Here is a 21,354-nt window from a genome sequence, read left to right on the forward strand (position 1 = left end):
ACAATAGCCAAGACACAGACCACACTACGACACAACAAGATACGACGACACAACAAAAAGAGCAGAGCCATTAGTGGAGAAACAACACAGCGTTCAGAAGCACAGCACCAGTCTCCACACAGGGATGGTAATTGGCCCATTATGACATTAGAATAATTACATGTGTTAATGTAATATAAATGCAGAGGAGCAAACAAATGTGAAGGGGTAATCTCCTTTCCCTCATGCTGTCACCATGGCTTGTTATTTTATCAGCGGCACAGTCTTTGACAAAACATGGAAGGGTGACTCATCAAATCTGTTCTATTGATTTTAGCATCATGAATAAATAATGTGGACATGGGAATGAATGTTTTCAACTGTGCGCATGTACTGTAATTTTTGCGAGCTTGCATTGGGAACAGTGTGTAATGTTCCCTGTCAGGTGATCAGTATTCTACGGGGGTTTCAGAGGCTAAAGGTGGTTCTTATTAAAGGACAAGAGACAATGTTCCCGAGAAGGACCCGAGCCTGACATCATCCATCTACCAAACGGCCTATTCATCCATCACACCGAGGCTGTGTGGCCTTCGAGGCGTGCAAAAACACTATATGTGCACACGTGCAGCCACACTTCCCATACATTAAACCCCTGCATGCAGCTGTGGCACGGCTCCAACAGTTTGTTCCAATTGTTCTCCCCGACGTAGTGTTCATCAGCATTCTCCGGTCCGCAGCTAACCATGCGTCAAGTCCCTGGGGCTGTGGGCCGAGCAGCCAGCGCTAACCGAGCCTGACAGGAGCTGCTTAGTCTCTAGGTAAGGAGTTATCAAAGGCCTGGAGACACGGGATGTCACACGGACATTAAGTTAGTTCTTCACTTGTAATAAGGCTTCTGCGTATTCATATTGAGGTAGTGTTACTTTATAAGCTGAGTTTGTTTCCCCCCTCTTTTATTCTCTGCCTCTTATAAAATAAAATCCCTTGATGGTAACACCTATTTAAAATGCACCTCATCACTCCAGCACAAATATGCTATTCTACCTATGTGCTGACGCGGTGTGTTTTTAAGGAGGTCCACAGGAAACCGCATACTGTGTGCGTGTGTATGTTTGTATTCAGCCGAGCCCCCCAGTGAGGATGTAAGCTCTCCGGCTCAGCAGCTACGTTGCCCCTTCAACCTGTAGACAAGCCTTCTTCCCCGATAGCTTTACTGAGACGCCTGCGGGCATACGAGCCAATCAGGGGCAGAGGAGGGGGGACATAGGGAGGGACCTCCATGCCTGGAAGGGAAAGAGCGACCGTCGTCATGGCGACAGATGAGGATGCTTCAAGATGATGGGATGAGGCAAGGACGCTTCAGGAGGCACCAGAATATGTCTACATTTAAGTGTGTGTGTGTGTGTGTGTGTGTGTGTGTGTGTGTGTGTGTGTGTGTGTGTGTGTGTGTGTGTGTGTGTGTGTGTGTGTGTGTGTGTGTGAAGCAGCTGACACACAAAGAGTGAAGGCTGAATAACTGCAACATCACTCTGCTAATTAAATATTCAAATAAAAACCAGAGTTAGTAGTTGATCCATGATGAGATCATTTCTATGTCAATGCTAAATTACAGACATGTATACAGTGGAGGCCTCTGCACGCAGGCTCTAGATCAAAGTCATTGAGAAGGTGGATCCAATCCCGTATGGGAGCCAGGGTAGCAATAGATCTTATAACATATACATCAAAGCTCTCCACTCTAGAAAGAGAGGAAGATTACCGCAAAAACATGTGTCACGCTGCCATGGAAACAGCACCAATGAATAGTACTCAAAAAGATTTTAAAATCATTGGCGATTCAAGAAAAAGGATTCATATTGGAATAGTTACTGGAAGCCACAAAACAGCAGCAATAGAAGAGATGAGCCTCTGCACTCGGGTCAGATTTACTTTTTGCTTCTTTACTCTGATGCCTGCTTTACCTAATCCAGCCCCATCCCCCCCCACACGCTTTACAGGACAACCCCATTTTCAGCCCCATTCTCTCAGAGCACAATCTCTCCACTCCCCATCAATCTGCGGTAATATAGCCAACAGAGTGGCAGAGTGAAGGGGAGAGATAGAGATCCATTCACAGCCAATGTTCCTCCCCTCATCCCTCCATCTCCCTAATGAGATCAGCACTGCCCTCTCTGATACGTAGCATCATTTCCCCCTCCCTACATGTCTGAATAAATTAGAAATTACATTACATAATCAATCTCCCCAATCCCTGCCTTAGCACTTCTTCCCACCTAGCTTGATCAATGTGCAAGACACACAGAAGTCTCATTACCTGTGTGTCTAACAGCTGTAATGACCTATGTCCTGATTATGGTGTACGCTGCAGTTACAACATCAAAGATCAGAGGGCCAAACGGCCGCCTTTACACCGCAAAACCTGTATTTGGGTCAATGCAAATGAATGCAGGGAAATGTATCCCTATATATGGACATATGGGACAATGCTATCTGTTTCATGGAGGCCGACATGTGAGAACAGAAAGCCTACTGACTCTATTATATCATATTTGCAGTGCAACACATCAGCATTCACTGCACTGGCAGCTCCACTGCATTACAACATCCTCCTCTATCTCTAGCCATAGCACATCTGCAGCAAGGCACCTACAGCATCCCTGAGCACGCGCACACACACACACACACACACACACACACACACACACACACACACACACACACACACACACACACACACACACACACACACACACACACACACACACACACACACACACACACACACACACACACACACACACACACACACACACACACACACACGCCTTACCATGTTTGTGGCAAACTGTTCAGAGAGTGTATGCATGGAGAAGTCCGGTTCATACAATCATGATAATTAAATCTCTTTTGAGAAGCGGTCGAGGGGATGGGTCCTCCGCGAGAGCTGAGCGATGTCGAGCAGCAATGTGCCGTACTCCAGAAAAGAGGCTCCTCTTTCCGACGCACTGAGTGAGTCTCGCGCTCCGTCCTCCCTGTGTCTGCCAACCCTGTTATGTAATACACTTATACCCCGAGTCTGGGAGCCAATCAAAGACGCTCTGCCTAAAACCGGTGAGAAATACACTCGCATCCTCACACACGTTGTTGTCTCGCTCTGCTCACACCATGCACACATTGACACTTCTGCTTGCAAAGCATTTAATGGTACTCTATTAGGAGGCACCTGCCCTGGAGGGGATTACAAATGTGTGAACGCTCGGGACGTGTGCACCACTCAGATGCAAAGAGAAGCTACAGATTAAACCCACCCAGGCTCATATACACATATACAACTTAATGAACACACATATGCACTATGTAATCAATGCAGGCCATCTGAGCCATAACCACTGCAGTGTAGAATACTCAAATGTTATGATATAGTAATGTGGGGGTCAGTAATTAAAAACACACATCCACATGCCTAACCATGTGATTAAAGTATTTATTTGTATACATGGTTGCAAATCATTTCTTTCCTTCACCTAAAGTACAACATTTGCCACTAGACACACAAAAACACACATGGCACTTAGCCTCGAGTGTGTGAGTGTGAGAGCACATACGGTGTCTTTAAAAATCCCATCAGCCGGCCTACCATCGCTATTTATAGGACCGTCATGGACAGGCTTTTAGCATATCTATTTCTGACATGCATTCAACATTCATGACACCTGGCTTCAATCCTTTATTATGTTATGGCACAGGAAGAAAAGAGGAAATGGGTTTGTTTTTTTCATCTCCATCTGACATGTTTTTTCACTTTCTTATATAAGAAATATGCAGGTGTCATAACGTGCAAGCTTCAGGTGCCACGTTGAAATTAAGTGAAAAAGTGAATATAGTGGGCTCTGAAATGGGAGCTGAGTTTAGCTGCATCTAAAATGGGGGAAACCTGGAGTGACGGAGGCCCTCCTTTATTAGGCCTAGCCCTGCAGCTGCTATTGGTTACTGCTCAGCTGAGACTACAATGATCCTCTGGAGTCTAGCATCAGCAGCAGCCTCTCACTTGCACCGCTATTTGCTACAAATATCACATTTCCTTCAGAGGAAGAAGTCACTGCTCAGCTATAAGCTGCCATATTGTGGATGTGGTGAATCACAAGAGCAAAACAAGTCCTGACGCAGCAGTAGGCTGGGATTACAAAATACACCACAGATTCATTTTTCATCTCAAATGATTATAGAATAACGTTAATCCATGCGCATTGTCCACAAAATACAACATGGAGGAAAGAGGGGTATCGACGTAGAGGGGGGGGGGACATGTTTATATGCGAGGGGATATGCATTTCCAGTCACCACAGAGAAGGATCTGTATCCGCACATCTACGACCACCACCAGACAACACTAGCTATCACAAACGGTGAGAGGACACAAGACATAACGAAGGATTGGGTAAGGGGGTAACAGAAATACATTATGTTGTACCAACGTCATTCATTTCAACGCGTAGCCGTGATGGAGCGCCGGGTGTCCCCGCTCTCGACCAAAGCGCACCGCCTTTCTCTCCTCTCCTGTGTGAAAGTGTGGTGCGCTGCGAACCGGGCCCCAAGCGCAGATCCATTAACGAGTACCGAGGATGAACATCAACAGCACGTTCACAAGCACCAGAACCGCGATCACAGTAAACACCGCGCAAGTCTGGACATCCAAGGCCATGGCGCAGCGCTGCAGGCCGATGCTGAGATGCGCTCTCAGGTTTCTGGCAGAATTCAGCTCTCCACGGCGTCTAGACACGTAGCCTCAAAGCCACGGAGAAATCCACCATTACAGTGAGGCGAGAAATGAGAAAGAAAGATGCCCCTACGCCTCCTCACAACACGCGATGTAATTCATAAAGGCACGGGAAGAGATGCATCATTCCTCACCATCATCATCGTCATCAGTCTGCACCGCGATTTCTCCCCGCTAGTCAACACCTGCCGGTGCTTCGCCTCTTCCCCTTAAACCAAGAGAGTCTCAGGCCAATAGGTTCTCAAAGCAAACAAGAGAGAGGCTGTGCGCAGGCTGATCGCAGCTGCCGAGCTGCCTTCCGGTGAGTGGGGACCAGCAGAGAGACGGGCTGTGCGGCTGAGAGGCGGTCCTGTATTAATACTGAGGCTGCCGGCTTCAGCCATCACCTACAGTCGGGGGAGGGGCACAGCCAGCCCCTCACTCACTCCCCACATCGACCACTGAGGCCAGAATCATAACCTCATCCATCTCCCCCCGTCTAAAAATATCCCCGTGCCGTGGTGATTTATCATTTATCATTAACGGGCCGTGATGAGGGAGAATAAATGTCACAATAATGGATGCACGTTTCCTAAAGTGATCACCGTCTTATAATTTTATTGGCGTAATGTCAGCCTTTTCTGCCAATTTGTCTGTGGACACGCATCAATCAGATACAGTGTGCCCAGTTGATCTTATAATCAGCCCCATTCACACCCTATGGTGACAGGCAGCAGGCACTCTGATGTGCCCTCTATGGGAACTAAAGAAATCTCTGCATGATCAAAAACGTATTTTATAAAATGCACATTAAAAGTCGAGGAAATTCAGAAAATGTTATTCTTTGGGGGAGAAAAGAGACATTTGAAATAACATACTTATATCTATTTAGTTTTAATGTATGTGACTTTTAAATTGTATTTTAATGTATTCATTATTGTTATTATCGATATAATTATCATGACTTATTAAACATTTATTGATAATTATTGTTTGCTTTCTAAGGTGGAGGTATTGAGCACTGTGTTTTTGTGTGTTTTTTCCAAGTTTTAAATCAATAAAAAAGGGGAAGATCATCCTAGTCAGTTTCAGAGCTTTATGCTGATGAAGCTCGGGGAGTGACATCATCATTTCATATAGCTGGACTTATGGTAATACTGGTTGTTTTTTTACCCTTGATAATGCATGTCCATCCATAATCCACACACTCCGAGTTTAACTCCCTATGATGACCTTGATATTTTGTAAATCAGTTTATTTCCCATTTAATGTAATAAAGAGAGACACTCGTATACCTTAATGGGACAAGGATCAAGTGCATTAAGCTTTTTGTGGATATATTTCAATACTAATTTTAATGGTGAATGCTAATGCAAGGACACACTCAACACAATGGATTCCAACTGGTTTGTGAGAGTATCCCGACCCCCTTATCATCGTTGAGGTGCCCTTGAGCCACATGTTCAACCTTAAGAGATGGAGCGGCTCAGTGTCCCACAGAGGACATTGTAGGTTCAGAGGAAAACCTACCTGAAGACTGAAGACTTTTCTTTGTGTCGCTGCTTTTAATTGAACTATTCATATCTTAGACTGCACTGTAACTTTTATCTATGCATTTCTTCTTAATGTCTTTCATTTTTTGTTTTTCTTTTAATGTTTCTTTTATTATCTTTTACTGTTTTTAAATGCCTTTATCTGAATGTCTTTCATTTTTGTAAAGCACCTTGAATTGCCTGGTGCTGAAAGGTGCTATATAAATAAACTTGCCTTGCCTTGCCTTGGAAACAAATTAAAAAGTACAAAATACACAGCACCAAACCTCAACTAGAGGGTGTGTCTATCGTAAGTCCTCTAAACAAACACAAATTTGCGGAACAGGAAAATATATTCAGAAGGACTGAGGTTTGCCCAGAACTTGTGGTGAATTTCATTTCCAAACCCCCAGGAAAACTGCGGTAATCATGTGACGCCCTTAACTCTGAAGGACAATATGACATACACATATTCAACAAAACTGCGTAACACTTTCCTGAGCGGCATACACATTTAAAAACAATAAAATTACCGCAACCAATATCATTTTCCCACAAGTTAAATGTAAAAGTTCCAAATAAGCTGTATAACAATTTGCCTGGTGATATGTCCATGCAGCATTAGAAGTAGCAGGTTGTTGTTAACAGTTTAGTTAAGGGGACAGAAGCTGGAGACAGCTTGAAATTTGAGCAATTACAATAACTTTCAAAAGCATCCCAGATTCTTTGCAAGAAAGACATATCATTTCAGTTAAAACTGCTAAAACCATTCCTACAGCTGCTATTCCATATGCTCAATATGTTTTCTCTAATTTGCACTAAAGTACGGCTAAATGAACACATTGCAGTTGCTGCTAGCGTGGTTAGCTTTTTCTTAGACACAGGGCCAACATAAACAAACTATGTTGTTTGGATGTTGAACATATAGATGGATACATAATCTGTATAAAAGAACGTTGTTACAGGGACAAATCCCATTGGTGTGTGGACTACGATTTGGAAGCTTTGAGTTGGGTGTTTTCGCCATTCTTTTTTTGGGAAATTCACATGCCACGTGGGTGGAGCCAAATACAACCAAACAAGGTCTTTCCTTAGGTGACGGACATGTTATAACTAACTCTCCTGAACAGAAAACATACCATTAAAAGGTAACATTTCGGAAGAGAGAAACACGAACAACACTAAACCAAACACTACTGATTACGTGGTTGCCACTCCATAAATCCTATTGTCCATTTGACTTTTAATGAGACCATAGGTTTCAAAACGAACATCATGATATGTAAAAGAAGACTTGGAACTAGCATCTGATTGATTATTGATGATCATAAACTTCCAAGGATGATTTAATGGCAATACATTAAGGGAGAAATAGACGTATACACTAACTGACTTCTAATAACAATGTGTGGAGTGGCCCCCTGCTGGCTATTAGAGAGAGTGCACATTTTTGGATGGATACCAGATTAGTGGGTTATGTTTCAGGATTATTTTGAGAAGCTTCTGATGATTGGACACATTGTTTTCCCACCTTAAATCTTCTGCTGGAAACCAATCTGTGAATCAATGCAGACACAGATGATCTTTTCCACAAAGTAGCAAGCTGTGTTTCAACTTTCAAACCCTAGGTAAAGGAGGGTTTGTTATTCAAAACAATTTTTTTGGTGCAGTATTCCTTTAAGACTCTGTTCTGATTGACAGTCCAAAATGGCTTAGGCTTCCATCTGATGCACGTGTTTGCCATTGGTGTGCACGTTATTATTTTGGCCTCCAGTTGTTTCACAAACGAGTACACCCCAGCCTGCAGCTATTGTCCTGGCGTCTGCGCCTCTCATTGTCAGCAGATTATGAAGAGAGGCACAACAGCACCATGAATGAATTCATAAAGGGGAATCGGTTCAAGTCCAGCCACCACCTCGTGTTCCATCCAACACACGCCCAGACACAAAAACCCTCTCAATAATACACTCTGTCTTCAAATGAGAGCCTCGGGATGGGTAAAAAAACCTGAGAATAAGTTTAAAAGAATAACACAAAAGGAGTGCACTATATCAGTATTTTTAAAGCCATAAATTATTTCGAGGGCACTTTCTGCACATACATGCTGATAAAAGCAATGGCTCCTGAAAGCCAGGCTTTCAGTGGGTTGCTGTACGAGGCATCACAGCTGAGATATGACAACCGTCCTCAAACAAGATACAAGATCCTTTTTTTTCTTGCTCTGTGCTTGGTGGTGTGTGTATGAAACGCAGAGTGAGCAGATTACATAAGCCTGCCCTACCTCTGTGGGCTCCCTCTCCAATCTCCCTGACATTTAGACAACAAAGGTCACATCTGAAAGTCTAAATCTGCACAGACACCACGGCTAATATACTCATACATATACAAAAGACGGGGAGAGAGGGGGTTTGTAAAAAAAATAGGCAGATTATATCCCACCAGCAGAGGATAACATGTTAAATAAGATTACATTTACTGTATGTGAAGAACATGCAAAGATGCAGTTAATCAATATGACTTGCATCATTTTCAGATGCTACTATTGTGAGGGATTTGTACAAATAATTTGTACCGTCATCAGCCTTTTTCTTTATTTTTTGTAAAGCTTCAAATGGGTAGTATTTATAGCAGGGCCATGGTAATTGTGTTTTTTTGTCCCCTCAATGTATTAACAGCAATGCTTGAATTTGCAAATAAGGAAGCTTCAGTTTACCCAATATGCCATGCCAACCAGTTAAGTTGCAATTTACATCCATGTCTGTTCAAAATGTCATCACTTAATAATTCTAACCTTTTAGACATGCGTGAAATTATCACAATTAGTATATAAAGTCTTGAGTAATGGCTGAAAAAATATGTTTTGTAAGGTCACAGCTGCCTAGACATTTGTCCACCAAATAAAAATAAGATTTTCCTTAAGCCCCTCTTAAAATGTATTTACAACAAACACATTCAGCTATATAGAGAGATAATTGAATGGATGTATGTGTGGACAGACGGACGGACAACTCACGATGCCCCTTGGTCTTGCCATCAACATTTGGTACGCATCCTTTCATCTTGCTTTACTTTGGCTCTTCACATTTGAAATGGTATGCTCACTGTCACATCTCTTCGCCACAGCAAATTAATAGTTGGAAAAGTGAACTTTGCACTGTGGCTGTGCACTCTCTTTATCATGAAGGTCTGATATAATGTCTGTTACAGCAGCCACTGCACCAAACTGATGAGCTCACCCTTCACTCTTTCTGGGACAATGACCTTGAACCCCTTCCGCAGAACCAGCTGCTTGCTGCCTGCTTGATTGGGGCATCTTTCCCCCTGTGAGAGAACCACTCTAGTACACAATGGAAATACCATGTCGCCAAACTGGACTCTTTCCAGACCGCGAGTGTGCCTCAATATCCTGTCCGTGAATATTACAAACACATGTGAGTACAAAGCACACCTTTCTTAAAACAAGGTTGATGTAATGCTGCCAACAAAACCCAGAGTCTAATTCAAGTATTGCCGCAGAGCACTACAGTACCTTCAATAAGTACTCATAGTCATTAGTATCCTGTTAGGATATAGACAGGAAGTTATGCTACCTTAGTCTGTGGTCGCTTGCTACAGTATTGACATCATCAATCATTGCCACAGTGACAGCCCTATAAGGAACAATGTTTGCACCGCTCACCTTTAGATGAAGGACGGTAAAATATTCCAGCCCCTCCCTATTTTTGAGCATTAGATTAAGTCAAAAACTGCTGCAGAGTCACCCCTTTAAGTTTATTTCATGACATTGGTATTTTTCTTTGAACACTGCTGGACATCCTCTCATTATACAACCAGAGAGTAGTGTAGATTATGAATTCACCATTGTCCTTCATGTTTATTTGCTGGTCTGAGATCAGCCCTTTGGTTCTGACTGTATCCACTCTGAGGTCATTCCTTCTGGCCTTTAGCCAGCGAGCGACGTCCTTAGATAGTCTCTCCCTGAATAAGACTACACATTTCAGTACTGGCAGAGGAATCTGTTTGTGGTCAGTAGGTATTTGGCTAATGGGAGGCGAAGCCCACCACACCCATTTCCCCTCCAGTCTGCTCCAATTCTTTTGTTCCCCTCCCGTCCCCATGACAACCACACTGACTTCCCTCTTCCTCCCAAGCCTTAAAGCGGCCTAAAAATAATTTGCCGGACTTTTCCTGAACGCAGTTTTGCACCATTGTTCAGACGTCAGCTGTTTTTCCGTTCGGCTCAATTTGGCTATTGGTGTAAAGGCTAGTGAGTGGGTCAGAGCATCGAGGATTTTAAGAAATGTTGCAAAACAGATGAGATAAGAGCAGTAGGTCATGCCAAGTGGGGTGGAGAAATGAGGGTTAAAACAAAACAAAACAAGTGATATCACAACATTACAAGACAGGTTTGTGTGGAATTTTCCATTCGGTCATGACATAGCCAAGGGACGGATACAAATGAATTATTTACTGACGACCCTGTGCAATATCTACGAATCTGCCCTGCGACTTTGTTTTTGATAGCCCCCCCCCCAGTGAGTCTGCTAAACATTGTCAAGTTCTAGCAAGGAAGGAGAAGACGCTAAGTCTTTGTGTAAACACGGAAAGAAATAAGAGTATATATAAAGGACAAGCTTGTAGAGGAGAATCATAAAATATGAAGCTACGTCTCACCTGTTTTCCACACTACTGGGTCGGAAACTTGATCATTAATACTTTGATAATGATATTTTATTTGCTAAGGGGTAGTTGATAATTGTGAAATTAAAGATGAAGAATAAAATCGAGAACTCTAACTGAAAAGGTTGCTTGTTTACCTTTATTTTAAATCCAAATAGTTTTGGACAACTGTTTGCTGACAGTGCACACTTGACCTAATGTTGCCTACAAAATGTTATGGCAAAAAGCAAAACTTGCAATTTTTTTGTTTAATCTGTACAATAACCGAAAGTATACAATTATCATTTTATGAGGAGTACTGTGCAGAAATATTGCTTGACTATACTGAAGTCACTTTAAGTCACTACTTAAAACCTACGCTGATGGCCTGGCAAACACACAGTGATGCTTAAAATCAATGTCACATCACTGCACAAATGAGTTAACACAACAACAAATAAGATATGCAACTATTTTATAAGCCTTAGAGGTACCGCAGATTTCTTTATTTAGAAAGAAAAATGCTAATTATTTCCAGCATTTATGCTAAGCTACTTGTCTGAGCTTCATTAGCTATTTGTTTGTCCCTCTTCTTTGATTGGTGGACTTAACTTCATCGGGGCATGTTGAGTCCTTAACATATCCTTCAAGAGCGACAAACTGAAATCCCAACAGCCTCCTGCATTTAAGTGAAAGGTGCACTGAGTCTAAAACGCCTGTAAAACTTCCCATGGAGGGGAAACCTCACTAAACAAAACACACTATAACAAGCTCCCCAAAGACAGCATTGCAGCTTTCCACAAACCGCAACAAAAAGAAAGCATTAAGGAGTACTGTTGAGACTGTTATTTATTGATGTTTCTGTTCAGCATCAGTGCCAGTGTGTACTTCATTAAAGCCCAAAGAGTGTTCATTTCAGAGCCCAGCTGTGGGCTGAGGGGTAACATTGAGTGACCTATGCTAAGATGTGGTTGGTTGCCTCAGCCAGCACTGGTGTGAGTGTGCTGGCTGGTGTCATCATTCATCAGAGCACTGTCAGACACCTGCGGACCGAAACACTGGGAGGTGGGAGCAGGAGTGTCTTCCCACCCTCGCTGAGTTTACTGACTGCTACTTTGCATGCAGCATCTGTTGGGTTTTGCTCTCTTTGGAAGCATATTTAGATTTAGATTTGAACAGTTTTAGTGGTGGTAGTCACATCATCTGAGACAGCCTACTCCCATACTCTCATCTGTAGCTCTCATAAAAGGGGATTCGGGTTGGAAATTATACAGCTCCACCTGCTCTCTGCACTGAAACGATTTTACATTCTGACTGCCTCCACGCCACGAGAGTTCAAAAGCAGAGCATCGGATTGAAATGCACAACTCTGCGGTGAAACGGTGTTTGGGTGCAGGGGTTGTTTGGGATTCTGTTTCTCAGCACCTAACTCTGTGTTGGTGGGTCAATTGCTGCTATCAAAAACCTTTCAGTCTGCACCTGAGATAGTGCAGTCCTGGAACACATTCACAAACAGCTGCACACGGGCACGGATGCAAAAAGCAGGTGTTTTCACATGCCTGGAGGGAGTAATGTGATGGAGAGAATAGTGAGGAGATGAGGTAAGGAATTAAAAGAGAAAACTATATCTGAGAGAGGTGGAGAGAGACATGGGAGTGATGGAGGGAGTGATGACGTGTGCTGAGGTCAGGAAGAAAAGATGGAGAGGGGGAACGAGGGAGAAGAACAAGGAGAGTGGGGGTTGCATAATAAGTGTATGTGATGGAGATTTTTTTTTCTGACTCCGCATGTGGTGTGCCAGGGAGGTCAGATGCAGAAAGTTAAGCTAAATAATGTACACAAGAAGTGGCAGCTGCCAGAAAAAATCCGGCCCATCTTTCACAGAGGCCTGCAGGACACATTCTAACTAGCAGCGCACTGTACGTGGGTTTGCTATCCTGGCTCCAAAATGGTGGAATGAGCTCCCCATTGAAATCAGGACCGCAGAAAGCTTACACACCTTCCGGCGCAGACTGAAAACTCATCTCTTTCGACTCCACTTCGAGCGATAGAATGACTAACAAAGAACTGCTAACAGAGCACTTATATACTAATAAAGGACTGGCTTAGCCAGTTGAGCAGCACTTGAAACGATTGGCTCTTTGAAACCTGATGTTCTTATATGATTCTGTTTTCCTCAAGGTTGTGTCTTCCTGGTCGAATGTACTTATTGTAAGTCGCTTTGGATAAAAGCGTCAGCTAAATGCAATGTAATGTAATGTCATGTACAGGCAGTTAGCTTCTGTCTCATTCTTTTTTTTTTTTTTTTTTAAGGAAGGGACAAAGAGACCAGGGCTGAAGCTGCGTATGCTATTCCCGGGTCACAGTCAACTAACTTATATTCATATCACAGCTGTTGTCTAGTTTTAGATTCAAATAAAGTCTCTCGTAAAAAAGCACCAATATGCTATTAAAATTCATTACTGGAAGAATTGTCAGTTAAATATTTCTTATGAGCTCATAAAAAGGTTAAAAAGGACTGGATTACAGTAAATGTTACATATTAGCATTTAGCCGAGTTCTAAATGTAAAATATATTTAGATAGGGAGAGGTACTTAATTAACTTTTAAGTCAAAGTACTGTTCCCTTGATTGATTACAACAGCAAATGTAACATCTTGTATGGTTACAATTATTTTTTTTAAAACTGAAGTCAGAATTGTTTTTATATGTGCTGAAATGGTTATTACAAGCAACAGGTGGTTTGTGGTAAATGTAGAAGTAGTCCGAGAACCGATGATTTGGTACCGAGTCGATGCCTAAATTGTGAAAACTTGAATTATTTGTCTACAGGGTTCGAGACTCACAACGTCCTATCCTCCTGGAGATGATAGAAAAGGAGTTTGGGACGCAGTAAAGTCGCAATCAACATGCTCAGGGAAGGCAACATATTCTTTCCGAAGCATTGTTAACACATCTGTGTCCAAATCGGCAGATGGGAAAGCCAGTTACAAATATGTATTAGAAGCTGGTGAACAGAGATCCTATAATGTTGTAGACATTGTGAAGAAGATCTATTCGGTACATTTGAGTGAAGATTGATCAAATGTTATAATGATGTGTTCAAATGTTATCTTGTGAAAGAAAGTATCTGGGGAGAAAAGCGAGCAATGCAGTTGTTTAGAGGAGATCACAAGAAGGCATTACATAGATGTTAGTGATAGAATTATGTTGAATTTAACTTTCAGCAAAAACCAGTATACAAATAATAATAATAAATGTTTTGAATAGAATACAAATCTGGACATTTTACTGAAAGTGGTATCTAATGTCACGTTTTTTGTATGGTCACACCCCTTTTAAAACAGACAATTGATGCCAGAAGATAAGCTGCAAGAAGACAACCCCTGATCAGGTCTGAATAATGTAGTGCTATGTACTGTATGTTAACACTCACCTAGTCTGCTCTTCCCTTCAATGTCACGGTTGGTAACATGTGTAGAACATTGTTAAGCTACTATGACTGCTTACCATGAATGAAATAACAATGTGCATTGCACTGCAGGATAAAAAACGCTTCATAGAATATTCATTCTGACTGAAGAAAGACCAAACAATGTTCCTTTTTTTTCATTTTTATATTTTATGAACTGCTTCTTAGTGTATTGATTGGGCCTGCTTAAAGTATAATGGAAATCTGCCAATCAGGTTATTCTAGTTGTACATCTTCCCTATTGATTGCGGCTGGCGTCATTACTCAAAAACAGTTGAAGACCACGGATGTCTCATATCGCTATTAGACACCTGTGTCCTTGAGCGACAGAAAGTATAACGGTTATCAGCATATGGAAGTTCACAATTAGTGTGAAGAGGAGTAGTTTCAACATATAGTCTGCCAAATGTTGCTGTACTCCTACTGCAGGCATCGGAGGAACTGAATACAGCAGGGAGTACACCAGCCATCACGTCAAACTCTGAAAACTCTCAGTGTCCACAGCATCTGTGTCAATAGCATTCCTCAGCCCTGTTGACAGAGCGCCGCTGTTTGCTTTAACCACCACCGACCAGTGGCCTGATTTACTATTTTACCGGAGCAAACAGCAGGGAACCCAAAGGAGGCTAACGTAGCTGCTAACTTCCTGCTAACAGCAGCTAACTGGAGTTAGCGTCAAACTCACGGTAACCAAACAACCATGCCGCCGAAAGGAGAGAACAACGTCAGCCTGTCACAGGTGTGTGAACTGTTAAAACAACAACAGGATGCATACGGGCAGCTACTAACGCAACAAGAAAACAATTGTAAAAGTTTCATCCAAATCTTGGTTGATTCCACCAACAAGAGAATGGATGATATGAATAGGGAGGCTCAGGACCTTAAGAACAGTCTACAGTTCTCCCAAAAAGAAGTGGATGAACTAAAAGAGACTTGTAAGGAGAAGAGCCAAGAAGCACGCACAGACATTAGTACTGTGCGTGAATCTGTTATGACAATGAGTGGAAAATCAGACTATCTAGAGGGCCAATCGAAACGCAAAAACTTAATTATTGATGGAATCCCAGAGTCTCCAGGGGAGAGTTGGGAGGAATCGGAGTACAAGGTCCGGGAGCTGCTCAGAACAGAACTACAGATGGATGAGGAGAGGATCGAGGTGGAAAGGGCACATCGAATGGGAAACGGCAGAGGCGGAGACTCATCCCTGCCATGAAGGCCGAAAGGAGCAAAGGGAACATTGCTTACATTAGGTACGACAGACTAATTGTTCATCCTCCGCAAACCCCCACCCATCCCCCGATCCCCCCCTCCCAAAGGGCTGAGAGTACGGATTCACGCCAATCATCTCAGAGGACTGAGAAAAGGGACTAAAGAGACAGAAGGGTTCGTAGCTTGGTGCATGCATATACACACGCACACACAAGGGATGCACACATACACACACACAAACAAACATGCACTTTAGCATCAGAACTGTAATGGACATTGTGCTTAATTTTCTGTTAGTCTATCTCTATTTATCTCAGTGAATGCTAAACTACCTAAGAAAGGGCTAAAGATCGCTCACTTGAATATCTGCAGCCTTAGAAATAAGGTTCAGTGTGTTCAGGATATGTTGATATCAAATAATATTCATATTTTGGCGATCTCTGAAACTCACTTAGATGACTCGTTTGAGGACGGTGCAATATCAATACAGGGGTACCATTTTTACAGAAAGGATAGAAACTGCAATGGGGGAGGAGTGGCTTTTTATGTACAAAGTCACATTCCTGTGAAGTATAGGGAGGATTTGATGTTAAGTGAGGTAGAGATGGTATGGCTGCAGGTTCACCTGCCCCATTTAAAACCTATGTTGCTGGGATGTTGCTATAGACCACCAAGCTCTGATAGTAATTATCTAGATAAATTGTGTGAAATGATTGAGAAGGCATGTGATGAAAACAGGGAGATATATTTATTGGGTGACGTGAATATTGACTTTCTGTCATCAGACTGTTCATTGAAAAACAAATTGATGACGGTAACAAGTGCATGTAACCTAGATCAGATGATCAATCAACCAACCAACCAGGGTAATTACCAATAGCTCTGGAGTAACATCATCCAAATGCATTGATCACATATACACAAACGCAAGTGAACTGTGCTCAAAAGCGGTATCAGTATCAATTGGCTTCAGCGATCATAACCTTGTAGCAATATGTAGGAAAGCCAAAGTCCCAAAAGCAGGACCGAAAATAGTGCTGAAGAGATCATATAAAGGGTTTTGCTGTGATTCACATGTGGAGGATGTTAAGGGAGTATGTTGGTCTAATGTTTTTAAAGAGAGTGACACAAATGCGGCACTGGATGTTTTCATGAAATTGTTGTTACCAGTGATGGATAAACATGCACCTGTTAAGAAGTTAACCGTTAAAACAGTAAAGGCACCATGGATTGACGAGGAGCTAAAGAAATGTATGGCTGATAGAGACAGAACAAAAAGGGCAGCAATGAATTCCGGCAATCATTCTGAGTGGCAGTTATATTGCAAAATAAGAAATAATGTGACAAAACTGAACAGAAAGAAGAAGAAAATGTATTATGAGATTAAGATAAATGATATAAAGCATGATGGAAAAAAGCTCTGGGGTACCTTGAATACCATCATGGGTAGGAAAAACAACTCAACACCATCCTTTATAGAATCAGAGGGGGCATACATCACTAGACCACTAGATATTTCCAATTATTTTAATAACTATTTCATTGATACAGTGGAGAAGCTAAGGCAGGGAATGCCAACATCTAGCTGTGAGTCGTCCTATGTTAATATTAGAGAACGTATTATGAAAAATAAAAATTGCACCTTTGAGCTGGGTAAAGTTAGGACAGAAGAGGTGGAAAAGTTATTGTTGGCAATCAATAATGATAAACCACCAGGTATTGATAACTTAGATGGTCAGCTATTAAAGAATGTAGCCAAGTTCATTGCTGCACCCATCTGTCATATTTTTAACATGAGTCTGGAAGGTACATGCCCGCACATCTGGAAAGTAGCTAAAGTTATTCCACTCCCTAAAAATGCAAAGAATGCCTTCACTGGCTCTAACAGCAGACCAATAAGCCTGTCAGCTGTTCTAAACAAACTACTAGAAAAAATTGTATTCAATTAAATACAATGCTATTTTTCTGTTAACAGTCTGATGAGTGAGTATCAACATGCGTATAGAGAGGGTCACTCAACAGCCACAGCATTAACACAAATGACAGATCAATGGATGAAAGAGATTGATGTGAAGAAAATGGTGGGAGCAGTACTATTAGATTATAGCGCTGCCTTTGATTTGATAGACCATAGAATTTTACTTGACAAATTGGAGTGCTATGTAGTGTTAATTTCGTTGACTAAAACTATGACGAAATATGTTCGTCAACGACCTTTTTTTCCATGACGAAAACGAGACGATGACGAGACGGCACCGACGGCAGTAAACAATAACTGTAACGAAATCATCATGCAATATCGTTGACGAAAAGTGACGAGACGAAAATTTAGTTTACTAAATAAAAACTATGACAAAATCTCTTTACTTTCATTGACGAAAAATGAGGAGACGAAATATTATCAAAGATAACGTTAAATCTCTGATAGTCAGTTTTTCTCCCAGCAGTTCCACTTCCGGTGCTGCGGCAGAGCAGCAGCTGTGTGTCTGTGCTGCGCGCAGCGGTACATTTGAATTACACCGGGCAGCGGCACAATATGAACTGTCAGGAAGACTCGGGTCTAACTCATGGTCTAACTAACCTTATTTAACAGAAAATAAAATGGCAACAACAGGGCTTAGGAGCAGTGGTCACGTTAACCGAATACCCCCCCCCTGTCAGCGCGAGTGAGTAATACATTGTGCACTCGACGGATAATAATGGATTATGACGGAAATGTCACAATCCTGTCCGTCAAAATGACTGACAACGAAAAAGTCTAAAGCCACCACTGCTTGGGAGAAAGAAACAATGTGATATTTGGGCCCATTTTCGCTACAATGAGGCGGAGAAAAAAAGCGAATGCATTGTTTTATCAGAAGGGAAGCAATGTGGCCATAACACAGAGGTACAAACACCACAAACCTGACAAGATACTCTCTGCAAAGCTGCTTTCTTAAATCATTCAACCTGTGTTTTTCATCAAATAAGGACAAGATAATCTTATTTATTTATATACTAAAATGACAAATTATTGGTTTTGGCTAGACTAGTTTGACTGAAATGTTCTATATAATCTGATGACTAAAAAAGACTCAACAGTTTTCATAGACTAAAATAATTAGTTTTCTTTGACTAAAATAAGACTAAAATGCTCAGACTTTTAGTCGACTAAAACTTGACTAAATAAAAACAGGATGAAGGTGACTAAATAGGACTAAAACTAAAAAGGAAATTTAACACAGGACTAAGACTAAAACTAAATAAAAATATAGCTGACGAAATTAACACTAGTGCTATGGTTTTGCCCCAAAGGCGATATCATGGCTAGAAAGCTATCTATATAACAGAACTCAAAGTGTATACTTTAATGGCAGTATCTCTAGTGCTAGATGTGTTGCAAGTGGAATTCCACAAGGAAGTTCACTAGGTCCTTTACTCTTCTCAATCTTTACAAATGATTTTCCATTAGCTCTTGAAAAAGCACAAGTCTCTATGTACTCGGATGACACGACAATATATACACAGGCTCCCACAATTGGTGAGATAACTGATATTCTGAACAAAGAACTGAAAACAGTAATGGAATGGGTGACCAGCAACAAATTAGAGCTCAACATTAAAAAAAAAAAAAAGTATTGTATTTGGCACAAATTACGTACTAAGGTCTAAACCGCCGTTGAATCTGATGCTGAATAATGTAGAGGTTGAGAAGGTGGAGGAAACAAAGCTCCTGGGACTCATCCTAGTGAACAATGTATCATGGACGAAACACATAGAGTCAGTGGTGGCAAAGATGGGGAGGAATATATCTGTCATCAAGAGGTGCTCAGTGTTTTTACCACCGCAACTGACAAAACAAGTCATTGAGACTCTAGTCCTTTCACAACTGGACTACTGCTCAATGATCTGGTCAGGGGCAAACAAGAGGGACCTGGGAAAGCTGCAACTGGTTCAAAACAGAGCAGCTCGGCTTGCCCTTAGGTGTACACCAAGACATAATGTAAACAAAATGCATGTCAAGCTCTCCTGGACATTAGTCACGGAGAGGCTGATGGTATCACTCCTTGTCTTTTTGAGAAACATAAATGTCTGTCTATATAAGCAACTTACACCTAGCTCTAACATCCATACATATACAACGAGACATGCCACAAGAGGTTGCTATCAAATCCCTAAAGCCAAAACAGAGTCTATGAAGAGCACAGTGCTGTATAGAGCCATGGCTGCATGGAACACACTGCCAGATCAGATTTCTAAAGAAACAACTAAAGCAAGCTTCAAAAGACGATTGAAGAGGCATCTAGAAGCCTTTCACAGTTATGATGAGGATTGTATTTGTTTAGTTTGTTTTTACTCTAAAAGAAGCGAAGGGAGACATTTGTAAAATCACTATTATTATTGTTCTTTTTTTTTTTTTTTTTTCAATGAAATGGGGAATCACAAAACAAGCTGTATGTGATGGTTGATATGAAAGTCACTGTTTGAAGGAAAATTGACGCCGTACACGATTTGTATCATTGTCTTGTAATGTACTGTCGAATGTCATGTTTTATGTTATTTGTGGACCCCAGGAAGATTAGCTGTTGTTATGCACCAGCTAATGGGGATCCTAATAAACTATAAACTATAAACTACTGTGCTCCGTAAAACATATTAATTGAAAAATATTGATCAACTTTCTATTTCCAATGAGCTCGACTCTACAAAGTAATGTATTGCAAAGAGTCATAGAAACGTATTAAATCCTAGGCTATTATTTTAGAGAATAGCTCAAATGAAACTTATCAGAGGAATGAACAGATAAGAAAATCCACAACTTCTCCGTTAGAGACATCTGTAACACGTTTTAGCCCGTGTCTGCTTCAAGATGCTGCTGTCAGATAATAAGGGATCACCATCTCACAGAACACGAGGTGACATTCTTCTGGGTTGACTTAATACCAGAACAAGTCTTTATCCCCAATATAATCCTAAGAAGCCATGGAAATAAACTGTAATACACAAACAGCAGAAACTGATGACTGTGGGTAAAATCAGCTAAGCACCCTGGGAACAGGTTTACAAATGATACAACTGATGCAGGATAACAAGCAGCCGAGTGCCTTAGGCCTTAAATAGTCTGAACAGAAACATCACTGCATGTTGTGACATTGCTGCAACATTCCACCAATAAATACCCTGTCCTACAGTGGCAGTGGCGTTAGTGAGGCAGTGAGGATATAAGGGTTGACATACCGGCACTGATGAGGTATAAAACAGAATGTGCTCTGAGAAAGAACAAATCCAAATCTGTGCATGCACAGACATGCATGATCTGACAAAATGGTATAAGGCGGAACAACTGTAAAACAGGATACACCAGTGAGGAAGAGAATTAGCACACAGCACTGTTCCTCCAGTCCTCTGGAACATGTAGCCATCTAAGAGCAAAGTGGAGATGGCTTTTGCAGGGGAGCAAAAGAGACCTTCTCAAGCGCTATGGGGAGGTGTGTGGCGCAGTGGGATGTGCATTGGTGTTCGGATCAGGGGGTCACAGGTTCAAACCCCACTGCAGTCAGCATGTTGTTGTGTCCCTGGGAAGGACACTTCACCCCAAATTGCTCCTGTGGGGATTGTCCACAGTATTGAGTATGTAAGTCGCTTTGGATAAAAGCGTCTAACAAGTAACATGTAATGTTATATAAGTGAACAGGCCCTGAGCCTATCCGTCTCTCTCTCTCTCTCTCTCTCTCTCTCGCTCTGACACACACAAAAGCACACCACAT

General features: G+C 41.8%; 1 protein-coding gene across 9 annotated transcripts in view; it reads right to left on the reverse strand.

The window, feature by feature from the left end:
* The window catches only part of LOC117454338 (rho guanine nucleotide exchange factor 9), a 68,337-nt gene that overhangs the window by 23,523 nt on the left and 23,460 nt on the right, over positions 1-21,354 (reverse strand). For 2 of the 9 annotated variants that reach the window (XM_034093549.2, XM_034093548.2), the window contains exon 1: positions 4,451-5,131. The exons of 4 other annotated variants lie outside the window; for them this stretch is intronic. In XM_034093549.2, the coding sequence (XP_033949440.1) occupies positions 4,451-4,459 (9 nt within the window). In that variant the 5' untranslated portion in view covers positions 4,460-5,131. Of the gene's footprint in view, positions 1-2,809; positions 3,000-4,450; positions 5,132-21,354 lie in introns of those variants that run through there. 3 more of the 9 variants (XM_034093547.2, XM_034093544.2, XM_034093546.2) reach the window with 3 other exon arrangements.

This window comes from Pseudochaenichthys georgianus, chromosome 10 (assembly GCF_902827115.2).
Source record: "Pseudochaenichthys georgianus chromosome 10, fPseGeo1.2, whole genome shotgun sequence".
NCBI lineage: Eukaryota > Metazoa > Chordata > Actinopteri > Perciformes > Channichthyidae > Pseudochaenichthys > Pseudochaenichthys georgianus.